The sequence below is a fragment of the Nanorana parkeri genome, unplaced genomic scaffold (genome assembly GCF_000935625.1).
Source record: "Nanorana parkeri isolate BGI_ZX_2015 unplaced genomic scaffold, ASM93562v1 scaffold321, whole genome shotgun sequence".
Lineage (NCBI taxonomy): Eukaryota > Metazoa > Chordata > Amphibia > Anura > Dicroglossidae > Nanorana > Nanorana parkeri.
The window spans coordinates 423213-443181 of NW_017306589.1; the positions used below are offsets into that span (position 1 = coordinate 423213).

A 19969-nucleotide genomic window follows, 5' to 3' on the forward strand; every position below is an offset into this window, starting at 1 on the left:
GCAAAGCCCTGCAATGAATTGCAAGGTAATGTGGTGTAAATTAGCTCTATGTTATGTTGCTTGCGTTGATGAATGCAGGAATGTAAATGCATGAGCTAACCATTTTTGTCTAAACTGTGAAGCAGCATTATATATGCATCATGTGCATGATTTTTCCATATATGGCATTAGTGGAAATATGCTTTTAGAGACTTTTTGGTTGATAAATACGTTTTGCTGTGTGAAAATCACACGCACCTGGTGTGTGTGTGTGTTTAGGTTAGTAAATCACCCCCACTGAGTGACTCACTGATCTGTGTACCAGAAGGAGGAGCTCTGTGCTGATTGGATGAACTTGGCTCTCTGTCCAATAAAAAAATTAATACTGAAATCATCAGCAGTTGCCGGGTAGAGGTTGTCTGAACAGGTTGTGAACACTGCAATATATAAATGGGAGAGAAAGTGAAAGTGAAACCTGAGCTGATTATTATTATTATACAGGATTTATATACAGTATAAGGCCAACAGTTTGCTGAGCGCTTTACAATATAAGGAGACCATTACAGTTACAATACAATTCAAGACAAGATGGTAAGGAGGACCCTGCCCTTACAATCTAAAATGGAGGGGCAAGTGATACACGAGGAGGGAGCTGTGTGGGGATGAAATGTTTGAGAATGTGATGGTTGAGTAATTAGGTTCAGCTGGTACAGGCTTCCCGGATGAGATGAGTCTTAAGCGAACGCCTAAAGGCAGTCAGAGTGGGAGATAGTCGGACAGGTTGGGGTAAAGAGTTCCGGAGGATGGGAGAGACTCTGAAGAAGTCCTGGAGGCGAGCATGGGAGGAGTTGACAAGGGAGCTGGAAAGCAGGAGGTCTTTGGAGGAGCAGAGGGGGCGGTTAGGGTGATACTTTGAGATAAGGTTTGAGATATAGCCGGGGGCAGAGTTGTGGATGGCTTTATATGTGATTGTTAATATTTTGAATGTTATCCTTTGGGCTATTGGAAGCCTGTGCAGGGATTGGCAGAGTGGGGCTGGGGATGGAAGCTGGTGGAGGGATTGGCAGAGGGGGGCTGGGGATGGAAGCTGGTGGAGGGATTGGCAGAGGGGGGCTGGGGATGGAAGCTGGTGGAGGGATTGGCAGAGGGGGGCTGGGGATGGAAGCTGGTGGAGGGATTGGCAGAGGGGGGCTGGGGATGGAAGCCAGTGCAGGGATTGGCAGAGGGGGGATGCAGACACGGAGTGGTTGGTCAGGTGGATGAGTCTAGCAGCAGCATTCATGATAGACTGAAGGGGGGAGGAGCCTGTGTAGAGGTCGACCAATGAGGAGGGTGTTGCAATAGTCAAGACGAAATATAACAAGGGAGTGGATGAGTAATTTTGCGGTGTCATTGGTGAGGAAGGGGCGTATTTTGGAGATGTTACGAAGGTGAAGGCGGCAGGATTTGGATAGTGATTGGATGTGGGGAAGAAAGGTGAGGTCCGAGTCAAGGATGACACCTTGGACCTTGGTATGGGGGGGGGGATAGTTGTGTTAACAATCTCAACTGAAATGTTGGGGGAAGGTGCACGGGTAGGAGGAAATATCATGAGCTCAGTTTTTGAAAGGTTGAGTTTTAAGAAATGTTGTGACATCCAGGATTTTGAAATAGCTTAAGGCTGGGTTCACACCTAGGCGTATTGAATATGCGCGTTTCGTGCAGCGTGTTTTTTGTTTCCGAGGGCTACTTGGCTGTATCCCAATAGAAACGCGCGACAAAAACGCCCCAAAGAAGCTCCTGTACTTCTTTGGGCGTAGGCCGTTTTATAGCGCGTTCAGACGGCCTGAAATACGCCCAGGTGTGAACCATAACCATATGAAACAATGGGATTTCAACGCCCAGGTGTGAACGGGGCCTAAAACCCTTTTGACTTTAATATCACTTTAAGGTGTCTACGTTACCTGTGTGGATATAAACACCGGGGTATTTTCCTGACACTCATTAGAACTAAAGAAGTGGTTTGGATAAGCTATGAAACATCTTCAACATTACAGAACAAGCCCAGTTGAATGTGACCAACTATTACAAGCTATACCATGACCTGGATAAATGAGAACCTTCACAGACATCCGTGTTGGACCTTCTTAGGTAGAATTTGATTTATTAAACCCTCAGCACAGCATTGTCATTGGGTAGGTCTAAATTCTTAAATCCTTTTTGAACTCCGGTATTCAGAAGACCGGCCTCCACATAAGAGACAGGATAAGCCAAAGCTACTATGGTACACCACCTTCTTCCACAGCTTTTTAAATGCCCCTATAATTAAGAAGTGTTTCAAAACATCCGTGCTGTCACAGGGTTTGCAAAACGTACTAATCCTTGAAGCTACAGTATGTCTGTGGAACATTTCTAGATCCATCCTCCTCAATAGTCCTTCATGTCCGCCAAGTATTGCTCCAGACCCACATCAGCCAATGCCCAACAAGGCAAAGTGGACCATGTAGGTTCAAGCATGTGTGCTACAGAATTGCTGTCTACAATGTGCAATGAAGATGGGACCCTTCCCCCACTGGATCTACTCCCAGATGTAAGTGGTAGAACCCAGTGCACTAAAAAGGAAAGAGAGATAATTGTCTAATACAAGAACATGCATCTCACAGAACAAATTGTAAAGTTCCATCTAACACATGAATAGGTGACCAAGTAAGGCGGGAAGTGAATAGAACGACAAAGAAAAAATGGTGCACACAATCCAGAAACAGATGTTCTTATTACCTGTGCAGTCACATCAGAGTTCCACAGCCATGAGAACCAGGAATACATCCAGAAGTATCAGGCTCCTACACAAGCAATTCTCATGGCAGCATTCAAGCCATTTCTCAGCACACCAAGTACTTCAAAACAGAGCACTGAAACTGGAACACACAGTCACGTCCCTGAACATACTCAGATCAAACATAACAACATAATAATAAACACAATATAAAACTTGTTGCGCACCTTGGTACTTGTAAATAAGGATGGGCTGCATGTTCGAGTCGACCATAGGTTCAACTCGAACATTGCATGTTCTAGCGTTCGCCGAACGCCAAACATTATGGGATGTCCGCGGTCTGTTCGACCCCGGCACATCCCACAATGCACTGCGCCGTCCGAAAACGGTAATTGGCTACAGTACTGCACCTGACCGCAGGTCAGGTGCAAGACTGTGCCAATCAGGGCTCAGTACAAATGTAGAGCCATGATTGGGCAGAGTCAGGTTGACTCTGCCCAATCATGTCTCACAGCTAAGTCCATGCAGCACACTATATAAGGCTGCTGACACCGCTGCCCCATGTAGTGTGAGTTGTAAATAGGGATGCACTGATACCGATACTGAGTATTTCCGATTTATGTATCGGTTGATGATATGTCAATCTGATATCCAAACAATAATGCATATTATTCCTTCAAATGCGCATAATGGAATGGTTTGCGAATATTCATGAGGCATAGGTGTAACAAAACCGCCCAAATATATGGCTCAAAATAATAGTTCTTACATCAAATGCTGTCTTCCACCAGATTTATTTATTACAGGTATTTATATAGCACCAACAATTTACACAATGCTTTTACATAGTTGCACATTCTCATCAATCCGTGCCCTCATGGAGCTTACAATCTGAGGTCCCTATCTCACATGCATACATAGAGGACCGACTTAGAGAGGAGCCAATTAACCAAAGTACCTGGAGGAAACCCATGCAAGCACAGGGAGAACATGCAAACTCCTTGCAGATAGTGACCTGGCTGGGCAGAAGCGCTAACCCCTACGCCACTGTGCTGCCCATGGGAGTACTGCTATATATTACAGAAAGTACAGCGGTACTAATCAAGCACTGTGTTGAGATGGATTTACTTATCTCTTTCAATAGAGGATAGTGTTCCAAATGTCTCTCTGGTGGAAGATTCATAAGGAAGTGCACATATGCTGGATCCAAAGTTTAGTCTCTATATTTGGTTTCCATCAAAAAACACTGCTGGGATCTAGGTAAACCGTGGTAGGGAACAGAACGCCACACTCCCTTACGTGGTTCTCCCCAGCAAGGGGCTTCATCAGAGGGGCGTAGCAGCCACAAATGTCTGAACAATGCACATTAATGGGCCAGTTCACACCAGATGCAATTGTGATGGAGCCCATTAAAATTGGCTGCAGCAGCCAAAATACATCACAATGCTTTCCTATGGGATTCCTGCTGCTCCATTCACACCAGTGCAGTCCGTTCTGATGCAGTCAGAAAAAAATACTGCTCGCCCTATTTGAGCAGCATTGGATCGCTACAAAACACATCAAAATGCATCAACAATGCATGCAAATGCACTGGAACACACCTGAAATCGCATTATAAGCACAAAACCCTGCATCAATTGTGGTACAATCACGGCAAAATGCATCGCATTGCAGCCTCGTAGATAGATGCAGTTCTGGTGTGAACTAGCCCTTAGGTCCATTGTTTTTGTTTTGTTTAGAGCATCTCCGCGCATCGTCGGCCGGCCAAATACGTGCAGACAATCCCTGGATGCACGATAGATGCGTCCAGAGAGAATGATTCCTAACCGCATGTAATCATATCACATACCATTCATTACATGCGGTGTGCAGGCGTTTACATGGAGCGGTTGTCACCTGATCATTACCTTGAATGGGGGACAACCGCTGCTTGTAAACGCCAGATTAGGGATTCCTGCTGCAGGAAAACGCAACATACACGCAGATTCCACACGTTTGTGGCTATTACTATAACCGCAACGTGTGGAATTCACTCATAAAAAGGCGCTTGTGCTATTTTGTCGGACACACGGTTTCCTACCGCGCGGACGCCGCAATAGTCTAAACAATGCATATTGCAATCAATCGTTTTTTATGTTCAGCGCGTTTCCGAGGGTTTCCGCACATTAGGGTTGCCACCTGTCCAGGATTCACCCGGACAGTCTGGGTTTTGAATGCTGTGTCCGGGTTTCATGGCAGTAGAAACCCGGACACAAGATGTCAGGCAGACAGGGGCAACCAAAATTAAGATAGGAGCTACTGGCCCCCCACTGAAAATAGTCTCAACTGTGATAATTACATATGAATGAGTGGCGATATTTACATATGAATAAGTCACGACTCATTCTCCCAAAAAAATGTCCACACGTCGCTAGAGTGTTCGGGTTTCGCTTGAAGAAAAGGTGGCAACCCTACCGCACATACGAATACGCGCAGAAAACTGCTCATGTGTGAAGAGTCTAAATACTTAACAAAAGAATGTTCGGTACTATTAAAGAGGAAGTGACCTTTAGAACTGAACTCTCTGTGATTAAGCCCCACTGGGAAGGGTGCAAATGCATTGGAGGAAGAGGCCTTTGCAGTGTTCCTGTCCAGTTGTTTTCAATAAAGTTATGGAGTTATCATGAAATGGTGCAGTGCAGCTCGATATTGCTTCTCACATAGTGGTAAGATATTTATCTCCACATAGTTGTGTATTGGATTGTCTACTAAGTCCACGTTTCCATATTCAAAGGTTGGCTGCATGATTTTTACATGATACTGGAGATAATGTTTACCGCAATCAAACTTGCATCACTTTATTGAGACAACAACACTCATTCGATGGCTATAGATAAAGGTCATTAAATATCACTTTTCAGGACAAGCCATCGAAAGAATCCTCTCAGACACTGCGACTGCTGGGGCACTAAACTGCCCCATGGATCATTACTAATTTTCCAAGTTCAGAAGGGGAATATCTTTCATCTCTTATAAGATCCAAAATATTAGTAATGAGGAGATTAGAGTAATTTCTTTATACAGTACAAACTATGGGCTTAATGCAGATACAAATTGGCAATGTTATATGGACCCCATATGGTTATAGGGACCATGCCACAGTCATGCTGTGTTTGGACTCACTGTCATCTGAAATCCTAACTCCACCCCAGCCATCAGAACTGGCTGGTCTACATAACCTACAGCTATTTTATAGAGGCAAGAACCTTCATCACATCCGGCAGGGTGCCACCCTCATAAGTGTTTGGTCACAGGGGAACAGTCTGCCTTACATATCTGCCCCTATAAAAGTAAGCAACTTGAAAATGAACAGTAAAACAAAAAGAAAACACACACACACCACAAAGGCATTTTTTAAATTTTGGGAACAGCTAAAAGTCGCAGGGCGCTAAGTCAGGGTAATAAGGTGGTTGGTCAAGTTTTGGAATGGATTTCTGGGCCAGGAACTTCCTTAACACAACACATAATGTGCAGGGTGATTGCAATGGACAACATTAACACAAAGATTTAAATTATTTCATAAGTAATTTTACAAACATGGTCCAAAAATGTACATGATTAGGGCATAAGAGAGACAATCCAAGACAACTGAAGTACACTAAGGTATTCTACAATTATTGGTAAAAGTCTAAAAAGAATATATAAGATATTATGGGGAATTAGGAAACTAAAAATACATAAAAGTATAAATATATGTTGATCTAAATACAACTGTATAAATAACCTTAATTTATCTACATATATAAGAACATCAGTAAAAAAGCTACTCATACTATTAGGAGTATAAAATGCAATGTGAAATAACTTTCAGTAGGTGGCAACATCTTACTATGAACAGATTTCCAAAGTACAGTATTCTTAAGTGGCAACATTATCAATGGAAACATTCTCTGACATTTTTACATTATAATAATTGTTGTTAGGCGGATAATCATGGAATAATATCTTTTATATCTGGGACAGATCAAAAGAAAGAACAAGATAGCACTGGGGGTCCCCGGTTGGTATCCTGGTCGGAATTATTATCTGCATAGAGTTTGCATGGTCTGCCTTTCCTTGCATGTGTTTCCTACAGGTACTCCGATTTCCTCCCACACTCCCAAGACATGCTGGTAGGTTAACTGGCTTCTGTCTAAATTGGCCCTGTATGCATGTGTGTGTTTGAATGCACATGAGATAGGGACCTTAGATTGTAAGCTCCTTGAAGGCAGGGACTGATGTGAATGTGCAACTATGTAGAGTGCTGCATACATTTTCGGTACTATATTCGGGATATAAATCCCTGTAAAAAAAGTGAAAGAACTGATAATAAATCTCTTAGTTAATATAATAATTAGTATAAACAAATAGAAAGTGTATTAAAATGAATTGGCACATATTTGAAGACTCTAAATTAGGCTCTGTGTTACCGCTTGAGCCAAGGTCCATTTTCAGAAAAGCACCTAACATAATCACCCCAAGTAAGCTAAAAGGCTCAAGTAGGACCACTAAAAATACCCTACAATCCTATACAGCCAATTCAAAGGCAGGAACTGGCCAAGGGGAAGGAGTCCATCCCACATATCTTAAAAAAAAGAAAACTGAAGAAGATAATCCATCCTGGGCTTGCTCTGAACTTAGGTCTTCCCACCAACAGGGTAAAAGGCTACTGCTCAAACGGTAATGTTTACTTCTACTTTGTTCCCATTTTTATCTTATGGCAAATAGCCAAGATTTATTTTTTATTTATCATGATCTCTATTGTCTCATTTGCAGTAAACATTTGTATAAACAGGGCACAAACACATATAACAAAAATATAAGTGACAAGCAAACACAAAGCATCGGTTTCATTTCCAGTGGGGTAGCTTCTGATGGCATCGACCCAACCATCTGCTACTAGATACAAAGGCAATACTGATTATTTATTTTATGCTAAGCTGGGCTGCAGGCTCATTAGTCTTCCATTGGTAAGCACAGTGGCCATGCCCATTTTATTTTGATGGAGAAATGGACATTGACCAGTTGTGGACAATGGATGTGCTACACACCCAAAAAAGACTTAAAGGAGAACTATAAGGTGAGTGAAAATCACTCATCCTCATAGTTCGAGACGACCTGTGACAATGAAACTGTCACATGTAGGCTCAATAGATCGGGAAGTGAGCGAACGCATCACTTCTCGATCATCTCCCTGCAGAGAGTGGTGACTGTCAGTCACCTCTCCCCGCAGGGATTCCCCCCTCCCCTCTCCGATCCTCCAGCACTGACTGGAGGAACGGACAGGGGAGGGCCGGGTACAGTTGGCTCTGCCTCTAGATAGGCAGAGTCAGCTGTTATTCACGCAGCTGGGTGGATCTCGACAGAATTGTCAGGCTCCGTCCCAGCTGCGGCGGTCTCAGTATACCGCAAGCTGTAGTTACATAGTTACATAGTATTTGAGGTTGAATAAAGACCTAAGTCCATCAAGTCCATCCTGTAGCTCGCGATATACTGAGCTTTGGGTCACGGGAGGATGCTAGTATATGTCCTCCCGTGACCCTTAAGAGAACTATGGGGAAAACACTTACCCCATAGTTCTCTTTTAATTGAAGTACCTGCAGTACGTGTGACATGCCCTGTCCTACCTCGTACCGCTCCCCCTACGCATTTGCCCTCACTTTCCAGGTGTCAAAATGACAGCCAGGAGTTGCTGTATAAAAAGAAGTGCTGCTTTCCAAACATGGACTTTCTCACACAGTGTCTATAAAAACAGTTTAACTGCCAGATAGAGAGACACTAACACTGTAACAGTGATACTTTTGTATCTTCTCTGTTTTATTCATCTGCAGATCAAAGGGAATATTGTACATCTCTTTATACAATTATTTTCTATTTAGCCCTTTAGTAATCTTTGTTTTACCCAATTAACCCTAATTAACTCCTGCTTCCTCTTCTTACTCTTAATTATTATTTTACAGATGAATTTCTTTTGCTTATTGCTATTTTTCTATTAACAGTCAAACTTTTTTTATTAACTTTGATTATGATTTATTTTAGTGATTTATTTTAGTGTCTCAATAGAAACAAGCACACAATTGAAAAAAGATCCTTTATTTCATTTGTAAAATAACTTTGCAATACTTTATACAAAAATTATAATTTTAATGTCAATATTTGAAAAATATAGAATACAATTAATTTACTTTTTATCTACAGTAGATTTTTTCTTAAAACTAACAGAAATCAGAGAAGAAATAAAGTGTGTTTTTTTTAGCTGTGTTACTTCTTTGTCTATGAATTGCTTTAAAAAAAATAAATAAAATTGCAGCACAAATTTCACCAAAAATCCTAATTCTCCTACCAAAATAACAAGAGATGTATTACATACAGGCCCATATCAGAAATGTAAAAATTATTCTACAGATGTGGGAGCTGAACTGGTAAACAATCTTGATAGCTGGCTTCATGGAGGAGAGCCTCAGAAATTCCTATGGTTACCCCTATGCAAATGTGTATAAACCAACTGCTTCTGGGCTTTCTAGAGACTCTGTTACTTTGCACCTGTCATGATAGAAATACGGAGCCTCCTTCTGAAAATACTAATCCAAACGTTTAAATAAAAAACCTGTAATATTCAAGTAGCAAAAAAAAGCTGAAGAGATATCCCTGGGGGCAATGGGTTAACACTTCATCCTCCAGTGGTCTAATGCTGCATTCACCACCTAGAACAGAGAAAACACAGGAATCTCTGTTGTATTGAATGCTACTTCTCTCTGCTATAAACAGAAGAAATCTGAACACCATCCAGGTGCTGTACCTTTGAGAAGATGGCTTCTGCATGGGTGATCCACTCAACACTGTTACTATTAATTTGTGTCCGACTTGCACTACACAAGGCCCAAAAAGGTGAAGGCAGTGCCAGACACTTTACCATGGTTCCATGCTCCCACCTTAAAGAGGCTCAGTCTTTATTTTACTGTACAAGTGAATGGTCTTTTAGGTACCATGAAGAGAGAAACATCTAGGAGTGTTTAACAACAGGGCTACATTTATAAAATATAAAAAACAAACACATTCCAGGTTAAAGAATATGATAAACAAGTTACAGACATAGGAGAGAAGGTGAAGTCGGTGTATTCTCTTCCAGTGATCTTCAGCTGCCATACTGTAAAGAAAAATCATTTTCCTTGTATTATAAAATAGTATGGAATGTCACCATGTAAGCTAAATTCAATTAAAATGTATAAAATAAATCTGCATGTCACAGGTTTACTGTGATGTTGGTAAGATGTAGATGTAGTACACTATCTATTAGGTCACCATTCCCTGATTTTGTCAAATATACTTTATCCTAGCCCCAAGTAGTTCATCTAGATGAAGATCCCAACTCCCATCCCAACTCTCAAGGTGAAGACCCCAACTCCCATCCCAACTCTCAAGGTGAAGACCCCAACTCCCACCCCAACTCTCAAGATGAAGACCCCCAACTCCCTCCAAGCCATTAGACAATCTTGACTTTTGCAATGAACATCTGGATCATGCAAGTACCCATAACATGGTCATATACACAAGCTGGTTCTGTGACCATTATATCTCCTATTATTTCTGTTAAATGTCTGGTTGGGAATGTCAGCTCTATTCATATGCAGCCAATTATCACTGGGACTAAAACAGCTTATTTATGTTGATATTAGATCAGGGCACTGTTACACTTTGGCCTACTATTAATCAGTTCCTTGCTATGGCAGTAATGATAATTTTTGCAGAATATACAATGAGGGGAATTTATCAAAACTGAAGTAGACAAAATCTGCAGCAGTTGCCCAAAGTAACCAATCCGTTTCTATCTTTCATTTTCAAAGCTTAACTGAACAAAACTGAACAGAGAAGCTGATTGGTTACTATGAGCAATTGCTCCAAATTTTGTCTGCTCCAGTCTTGATAATTCCTCCCTGTGTTGTAGTAGGACACAACTAGGAGGAATGAACAGTAATAATGATGCAATGTTTGAATAAGAGAAGACATGGCATTTAGCACATGTATACTTTTATTTATAGAGAGGGGTCACACTGTAAACATGCCATAGGGATAGAGGGTAGCAATGAGATATAACACTTAGGTGTAAGAACCAGTATTACCATCCTCTGGGTACCCCGTGTGCTTAAAGTGACCCTTTTTGACTGTTTTACTGTTTAAAGCCCATTCCATGTGCACCGTGCTGTAAAGCTGGTGATGAATGAATGAGTGCGTTTGTCATTTGTTTTGCTTGACTGATTCGGTGCAGTGATGCATGGGGGGTCTCAGCTGCCATTGTGATGTGCGGGATCCCTTGTGCGTCCCTGTACCTTTAAGGGAGGTTGGGCTTCCTCCTGACAAACCTGCACCCAATTCTATCTTTTGCCCCATGTGCTCTAAGATGGAGACTCTCATAGTTTAGAGTTAGGACCGCACTATGCAGAGGTGCCTTGGCGCGGCTGTGCGGCTTTCACATTTTCTGCAGAAGACGTGTATCCAAACCTCTGTTTTTAACCTTAGTGGTGAGACAAGTTTTTTTTACATGCTGGCTTGTGAGTGTGCTGGGAAAACTTTTTGCCGTTTTGCTTAAAGTGACCCTGACAAAAATTAGAAATGTCAGGAAGAGAAATTATATTTACCTGTCCTGCCACCTGCACCACCAATGTTTTGATCTCTTCAAAACCTATGGTGCCTTGAGAATCCTTTCCATCCAACACACTACAGGAAGTGTCAGATTCCTGGTCGCCCACACAGTGCTGAGGCTCCTTTTGCCAGCCTCATGTTACTACTATTTCCTGCAGTTCGTAGGGACAGAAGGAACCACATAATTCTTTAGGAAGACTAGGAATCCAAAACTCCTGAAAGTGCCAGTCTTTATAGGGCAGTTTTAAGGGAAGCTTCTACTGAGAAAGTTTGGAGCTTACCTCTCCTGAAGATACCGACCCAGGACAAGCATAGTAAACAGGCTAATTACTATGTTGCACTGGTACATAGCAGAAGAAAACTCTATGTAAGGCCGATTAGGGGGGAACGGTTATCTGACAGTTTAGAAAACCTTCTCCAATTGGTATTGTTTCCCATTCATTAGTTTGGTGCTAGATGTCTCTGCAGAACTCCATACTTAGCTGCCCTCCATAGCATATTATTACCATTCGTGTTTAAGCATGTACACAGTGGTGTATTTAGGTTTTGTGCTGCCCTAGGCATGACTACAACTAATTACACTGACAGTGTAACTGCTGGGTAGAGTCACACTATTTGTTCTTGTTTGTTCTTGTGACTATTGTCGCCAAGACAGAGAATGGGAAATACAAGATAAGGGTACATATTCCAATGGGGACTCCTGGTCTGGAAACCAACTGGGACAGGATCTGCCTCTCTTTTTGCTATGTCTCCAGGACAGGAAGTGAAGGGAAATCTCCCCAGAGGGTCACAGGCAGAAAAAGGCAAACTGAAGGTACTTTTATGCTTTCCTTTTCTATCCCAAACTACATAAAAAGATTTGGGCTTACACTTACACTTTACCCCTAAAATTAGGGAGATCAAATTGAACACAAATTCCAACTTCTGGGTCCCAAGGAAGGCACAAAAAATCCCCTCACACACATTCATTTTAACACTCACCTGATTCCTCCATGCTATGACTCCAATAGTAGCAGCAATAATAATTTTTACAGCAATAGCAACACAGATGCCGATAATTATTGATATATTGTCTTTCGGCTTTGTACTGGGATCTGAGGGGGAAACACAAAGAAAACATGATGTGAGAGTACTGCTGAGAATCCTGTGTATTGAGCCCCAGGATCAACTTAGTCCATAGAACATCATTTGCATTGTTACATTATATAATGGATGCAGGCAGCAGTGATATATACATTTTCTAAATGAGATTAACTGTGCATTAAGGAATTAATTAAAACCGACGTCTGACACTGCAGGTATACGCTGAGTTTTGGGTCACAGGAGGACAAAGTATGTGTCGTCTTGTGATCCTAAAGAAAACTATGGCCAAAAAAAACTGAGCCAGAGTTGTCGTTTAACATTGCATGTGTAGCACCCCCCTGACCCCCAGAGGCCTGAGGTAGACCTCCAAAGGGCAGAGAAGGCTGATATTTCACTCTCAGGGGTACATGTAATGGGTCTGGTGCGGCTATAGTGGCTGGTGTGGATCTCAGCTTCGGATGCCTATGTATATATGATTTCAGCTATAACATTTCTCTAAATTCAGACAGGTATCGGTTAGATAGGAAGACCCAGATCAATTAGGGAGCAAGTGGTTTTATTAAGGTTGATGAGTCACAGTTGGAATGGGAGCAGCTGGGTTTAACCGAGATGTATTGGCAGTTCACAGTAATCACAGCTTTAGTAATGTAAGGATACTTGCAGTGAGTGGGTCCTAGGTGTGTTGCTGCGACCCAGTGGTGTCTGGAGCGAAGTCCATGTCTCCTATGTAGAGCTGGTTCAGGGGAGGAGATTTCCCTGCAGAGTGGGCTGGCCAAGAGCAGGGCCGTGGAGAGGCTGGGATAGCCTGAGAGGAGGGGCCCAAAAGAGAGGAGGTCGAAGGGGCTCTGTCCGGCCCAATAGTCGGGAGTTTTATGGGGCTCTGTCCGGCCCAATAGTGGGGGTTTGTGTCGGTCTACCGCAGGAGGTATTTGCCTGGCGTCAGGCTCCTAGCACGAACGCCAGGCAAATGACTCCGGCGGTTTAAATAAGAAAAGGGGTTGGAGTCCGGTGACGTCTCCACTCGTGACGTCACCCGAACTACGACGGAGCTGCTCGTATTGCCGGAAGCTGGTGAAGAGGTAGAAACGCTACAGTACATCCTTAGGCAGTGAAGGGACATGTGATCCTGAAAGTTGGGCGCCGGTCACTTTAAGTGCCTTTTTAAATGCTTAATTGCAAAACATCAAACCTGGAGAGAGGGTATAGGGCTTCAGACATCCATACCAAAAATAGAACAGAATAGACTCCAGACTCATCAATCCCTTCAGACTTCCACAGTGCAAAATCAATAGGAGCACAGGCTGACACTGGGCAATGGAGCAACAGGCATGACTTCTTCCATAAGGAGAAACACCAGACTTGATGCTGAGGTCCATATAAGCTCCTGGTACCTCTATTAGTTATATGGCTTCTCTGGTTCTCCTCCCTCAATCAGTTCGAGACCCCTTCATGGCCATTCCACAGAAGGTGAAAAGGCTACACATGTATTAGACAATAAGAGTAAATCACAGTCTTGAGGTTAGGCTAGTTTCAGAGGTAAATATAGAAGGCACAAAAGAGGAAGCAGTAATACCATGCATCCTGTCATGGCAATATGTATTATGTGCACAGAGGAACATTAGGTTGCAGGGGAAAAGCCAAAATGCTTGCAGCAGAAAAATTCTTAACACTGAAAAACAAACACAATGCTTTTATTTAAAGACAAGATATATTTTTCATGCTACTGCCTTGGATCTCCCATCTTAAACCATCGTCACCAGAACTGATGCCCCCACTGGAAGATTTCCCCTTTCCTCCAATTCTAGTAAAACCTGTAAAAAAATTCCCGTTACTTTCTATCCCTGTGAGAGTGGTCATCGGGACAAACAGAGAGGATGAATTGTCAGAAGGGGGTATGAGTTTTGCTGATTAGTGAGTTTTAGCTGTGACACAGCAGCGTGGGGGGCAGAGTCAGACCTCTGAAGAGAGACCACTGCTTCCACACAGAGGGCAAGGGTCCTTCTCTGCAGTATGCTGGCAAGTGACAAGATTTTCTACTCAGGTTGTGTCTGCTTTCTAAAAGAATCAAACTGTAATACTTTGCACATCTTTTGATTTGATGCACCTGGAAATTCAAATAGGCTTTAAAATAATCCCATAGTGTATTGACAGGAGAAACTGTATTTACACTCACCCCAAATCACAGCAACAGTCTCCTGGAGGCTGCTGTGTACCACATGACAGGAGTAAGTGTCTCCCTCCCTTGTTGTTACGTCCACCCTGACTCTGATCTGATAGGTGCCGTCAGGATGGGGGAGAATTGGACTCATTTCATCTGAAGGAACATCATCTACTCCATTCCTCACCCACTTCACATGCACAGCTCGGGGGTGAAACCCGTACACCAGGCACTGAAGTCTCATCACACCATTAGACTGACGACGGCCCCACACCTTCACCTCTGGATGCACTGAGAGGGAAAAAGAAAAAGACATATATGATCTGCTGGCAAATGTACTTATTGTCTCTACTGAGAAATAAATAAAGTGTGTGTATATAGATATATAATATATAACCACCTCGTTTCTCTAGATCCTCTCTCCCACATACAAAGACTTCCTTCAGCTGTCCTGTACAGGTATTCATCAGATAATTCCTCCATTCCTCTGCCTGTCTTGTCTCTGCGAGGTTCCAAGCCTGTGTGGAGAATTTAGCTTCAGGTGTGACTGGGATCCAGTTCCACGTCTGTGTGTCCAGATATAGGAAATCTCTCCCGTTGTATGCATGCTTATTATACACTGCAGTGCTGCCGTCATCTCCCAATTCACAGCCAACAATTTCCTGGTAGATATGTAGACCTGCAGACAACACAGGAAGATGTCACGTGGGAGCAGAACGCGTGTTACCATGTCTGAGAAATTCAGTTGTTTTTTTTTCTCTACATACCATCAGCCGGGGAAGAGTGAAAGGTAATGCTATTAAGTACAGGGGTGGGCAATTAATTTTCTGAGGGGCCACGTGAGAAATTGGGAGGGCCAAATCAATTAACTCACGGTGCTGTGTACTGACTTTGTTATACTGCGGCAGATGCGTTGTGTTGCCATTCATTGTAATGGCACCCCAATTGCACCTCCTGGGCGCTATGCGATCGACTGCACCTCAACGTGCACTACCGCAATATCGTGCATTGCGGTGCAGTTAAAAAAAGTAGTGCATGCAACACAATGCACCTGTTGCACTGTAACACACAGTAAGTGCATTGCACAGTACCGAGCAATCGCATGGGTGTGAAAAGGCCCCCACATTAGCCCTACAGAGTATGACCCCCCACTAAGTATGTGGCACATACCATTTTTTTATTGCACATATGGGAGTGAGCAGGTGAAGCTGCAGGAGGAGGATGGAGGAGGAGAACAAAGGAGGAGAGTTGGCACAAATAGGAACTACCTGAATCTGGTGCACGTGTTGGAGATCTTATTGAAACTGTTGCAAGGCTTTCAGGACATAGGCGCCGGACATTTTAAAGGGACCCTACCACCAGAAAAGTGTACCAAATGCTTTACTGCATAGCCCAAATATGTTGTACCTTCATACAATGTTTCTACCGTGCTGTTTCTATTTGATACAATGTATACACTTCAAGGTGGGAAGATTGTCTAACCTCCAGTCTTTGTAAATCGTTTAGTTAGTGACTCCAAATTGTCTTTGCAAGCCAGCTCAGCCTTCTGATAGTATTTTGTCTCTCTCTCCCAGTATTCTGATTTCATTTTCTTCATCCACTCAGTCTTGGGAAGATTCTGACGAGTGTCACTGTTATAATTTGTTATCTGCTGGTCATCCACATATCCGATTGAAGAATACGCAGGCAGCCCGGATCCCGGAGAGGAGACTCCAGTTCTATAGTACCGGAGAGAGTGTCTGTCTGAGAGAGATACGGGCATATTCAATCAAATGAATTGGAAATTCTTGGGTGCAGTAGCACATTGCAACCAGAACTCAACTTTACGTACAACTTACATATACAGTACATATAACTTTAGTACACTGGAACTCCCCTGTTGCTTTGCTGTTTGCATTACCTGCATAAGTCTGTTACATCACGCAGTGCTGTATGCATTCAGTGCAACCTTTAGCAAACTTTTAGCTGGTACTACAAGTACCAGCATGCAGAGCCAACCGATTTTATTTTTTACACAATAGCAACATGTTTTTGTGTGTAATGCACCTCAATGCCCAAACAAATAAGTGAAATAAGTGCCGCTGAATTTTTTACGGTGCAGAGCTCTACACCATAATTATTCTTTTAATTTACCCTAATTGTAGATAATTTTACATTCACTTACATTTTCCTAATTCAGCTTCACACCATGCATGCATTGCAGTGCCATTCATTTTGAATAGCACCATAACAAATAAAGGAATAGATCTCCAATGCGCCTGCACTGCAGCACTCCACAACGCATAGCAACGTTGTGGTACGCTGTGTTGAAAAATAGCGCAGGTACATTTTCTGGGCCGTTGCTGTGCATTGGTAGCCCATTCATAACATACAGGGGTACAGGTACACTTAAGAATGAACTGATACAAGGACCTATGTGTGTGTAATTTAGCTCTGCTTGCCCAATGCAGGGCTAAGTGTAGAAAACAACTACCCGCCTGGCACCCCGAACTGTATGTCCCAGGCATCGGGAGACAGGAATTCCCCACCCCTGCTGTCCCTCTACTCCCTGCTGCCCCAAGGCTGGGCCTTGGTTGGCCTTGTGGGAAATCCGGCCCTGACCATAACCCCACTTCTTTGGGGCAGGAATGTAATGGGCACATCAAGAGCTGCTGACAGCTTTTTATAACAGACTCAGATGCTTGGTGATACAGGGAGATTTAACAATGGGTAACAATCTTTGTACAATCAGCTTTAGATTTACCAAATCTATGCAATATGAGGACCTCCCTTAACTATCCAATCAAGATATGTTCAGTCAGTCAGGCCCTTGCAACACATAGCTGTTAGCAGATCTAAAGGACATTGCATGATGAGATTGTAATGTGTCTAGTGAACGTTAATCTGAGGACTCCCCCCTCTCTCCCACTATAGTGGCCCTAACACTCCTGATGATTTGCAGCCTCTATTTGCTCCCTATCACCTCTTTATACCATCCTTACAAGCTGGTAGTATATTGTCTTCTGCACGCAGCACATCATCCAGCTACAGAAGATGTAAGGAAGAGAGCTAAAACCACAGGAAGTAAAATTGCGTAATGATTGACCAGTTAGTGCTGCCGTAAGCAACTAATTAAAAAACAAATCCTCAACACAGTTAAGTACTATCCATGATACAGTTTTATTTGTGCTAACAGTTCACTTTTCAGAAATAAATGTTTGAGAGCCGCCGGGATTTTAGAACCCGGTTAATCAATAAAACGTTTTTAAACAAGTTCCCTGGCTCTGGTAAAGCAGCTCTAAAAAAAACAAAGCCTCCTTCTATGGGTACCCAGGAGTGACTAGAAGTGTAGACGTACAGAAATGGGTCCAAAACCAAATGGTAAAAAAGTCCATAAGACTTTTAACTGTTCGGAATGCAATCACAAAGCAGCCAACGCATTTTCAGGGACAACAACACTACTACCCCGTCATCAGGGCTTAGAGAAATGGCTTGAATGGATTCTAACAAACAGTAACTTCCGCTCATCACCGTGTCAGACCAAATAAAGATCACTCTGGTTATAGATCATTTGAGTTAATTCAACTACTCTTCCAGTTTTCTAAGCCCTGGTGAAGGGAGAGCGGTGTTGCCTGAGTAACGCGACGGCTGTTTTTCATGAATTGCAAGCAATTTAAAGCAGTCAGAATGACGTATTTATTCGCAGAGAATTTTTGTACAGGTCATTCTGAATTGAGAAAGCTGGTCGGATGACCAGTGAAACGTCTTCAAGAAAAATACAGCAAGTCCAGTTGGCTTGACTTATTTTTTACAGATAATGGAACAGAGTTGGCAAAAAAAAAGACAGTGTTAACCATTCTCTGCTTTATCCAAAATGGATAGTCATGTGTTCATCTATTTGACTTCTTAGCTGATGTTTATCTTTGGTGGATGGGTAACTGTCAGGGAATCGGGTTCCGTCCCCTGGGTCAGCCGCGCCGAGCAGTAACTCAGTTGGCAGGAGGAGAAAATCACACATTTGTGAGGTTATTTATAAATGAAAAAAAACAGTTTTCTCCCAATTATTTATATTGTGGAACCTGGCCTTGGGGCGGCAGGGGGAGTAAATCCGGCCCTGCATAAAACTTTCCCAGTTCCAAACAAACTCTCCAATTTCCTGTGATAACTTAAGTAAATAAGTCAGAAAAGCGTTGGTATATTGTATAACAATGATGCATTTCCTGCTTAGACTCCCAGACCAAAATTCATCGTAAGATATACAAGGCAGAAAGAAAAGATTCCTCAGTACAAACCGTCTTTATTATAACAAGGTAAAAATATAGAAAACACAAAAACAGTGCTCGTCCAACACTAAGGATGGATTGCTTGGTGTCTTAGGGAGCAATGCACCACCAGCAGCTGCTTCCATGTGTGCATGCTTCCCTTATGTGTGTGATGATGTCAGAATGCTTTGACTGCATCCAACAAGTTTCATCTCAATAGACTTCACCAGGAGTGGCCAAAGCACTGCCACAACAGGATACCTCAAATAGCCCCATTTACTCCTTCCATGCCAAGGCTGCAAGTAGTGACTGTCCTGGCTGTAATACAGTAACTATTACTATACCAGTCTATATCTAAATGCATTCTCCGTGTCTATTAGCAGTGGTAAGTAGCTGCTAAAATGCTTTAGAGCTGTCGAGGGTCTATGTATTAGGTACTGCCACCTCTTGGTGTTGCTGAGGGTGCTAAAGATATGAAGCAGGAACAGGCAATCACTGGGCGTTCTTATATAATATAGCAGTAGTCTCTAAAAATAGCCAAATGAATAACCTGTCAGCTTAGAAACCTCCCCGCTATACTTACCAGCACAAACATCTGATGCCGCCAGAATAAGCAGGATAAAGGGGGTCATCTTCATCCACTTGGCTGTGATGTTCTGCACACCAAAATGCACCATCAGGAACTTCAGAGGAGCTCAGCTGGGCACCACAGAGGCAGTGATGTGGTGTGTGTTGGAGGGCAGAGAAGTGTTCTGATTGTGTAATTAGAGAAGATGAGCGCACACCACAACGCACTGCATGAGGAACAACAGCATCGCTGCCAAGTGTTCCTCATTTAGGGGTAAATTCCTCCATCTCTCTTTCCTCCACAGTTGATCTTCTTTTTGGTCAGATGTATAAAAAATGTACTAATTATAGTGTAACCAGGTTCCGACTGGGGCATAGGGGCTCACCAGAGGAAGTGAGCTCTGCCATCCTGAACTATCTTGCTGTAGTCCCGGGTCCCCCAGAAGAGTGAGGGACTCTGAAAACCACATCAGGTAGGGATGTGGCCAGCGGGGAGAGGCAACTGGAGGTGGGGACGGACTATGGAGG

At 42.9% G+C, this 19969-nt stretch overlaps 1 protein-coding gene across 1 annotated transcript in view; it reads right to left on the reverse strand.

Annotated features, from left to right (window-relative positions):
- Positions 1-13388: 13388 nt before the first annotated feature.
- Positions 13389-19969, reverse strand: part of LOC108788346 (major histocompatibility complex class I-related gene protein-like) — a 15713-nt gene continuing 9132 nt past the window's right edge. Inside the window, exons 3-8 of the mRNA XM_018558101.1 lie at positions 19828-19960; positions 19458-19530; positions 16116-16376; positions 15034-15312; positions 14649-14924; positions 13389-13543 (exon numbers count right to left, since the gene is read on the reverse strand). Of these exons, the coding sequence (XP_018413603.1) occupies positions 13389-13543; positions 14649-14924; positions 15034-15312; positions 16116-16376; positions 19458-19530; positions 19828-19960 (1177 nt within the window). The remainder of the gene's footprint in view (positions 13544-14648; positions 14925-15033; positions 15313-16115; positions 16377-19457; positions 19531-19827; positions 19961-19969) is intronic.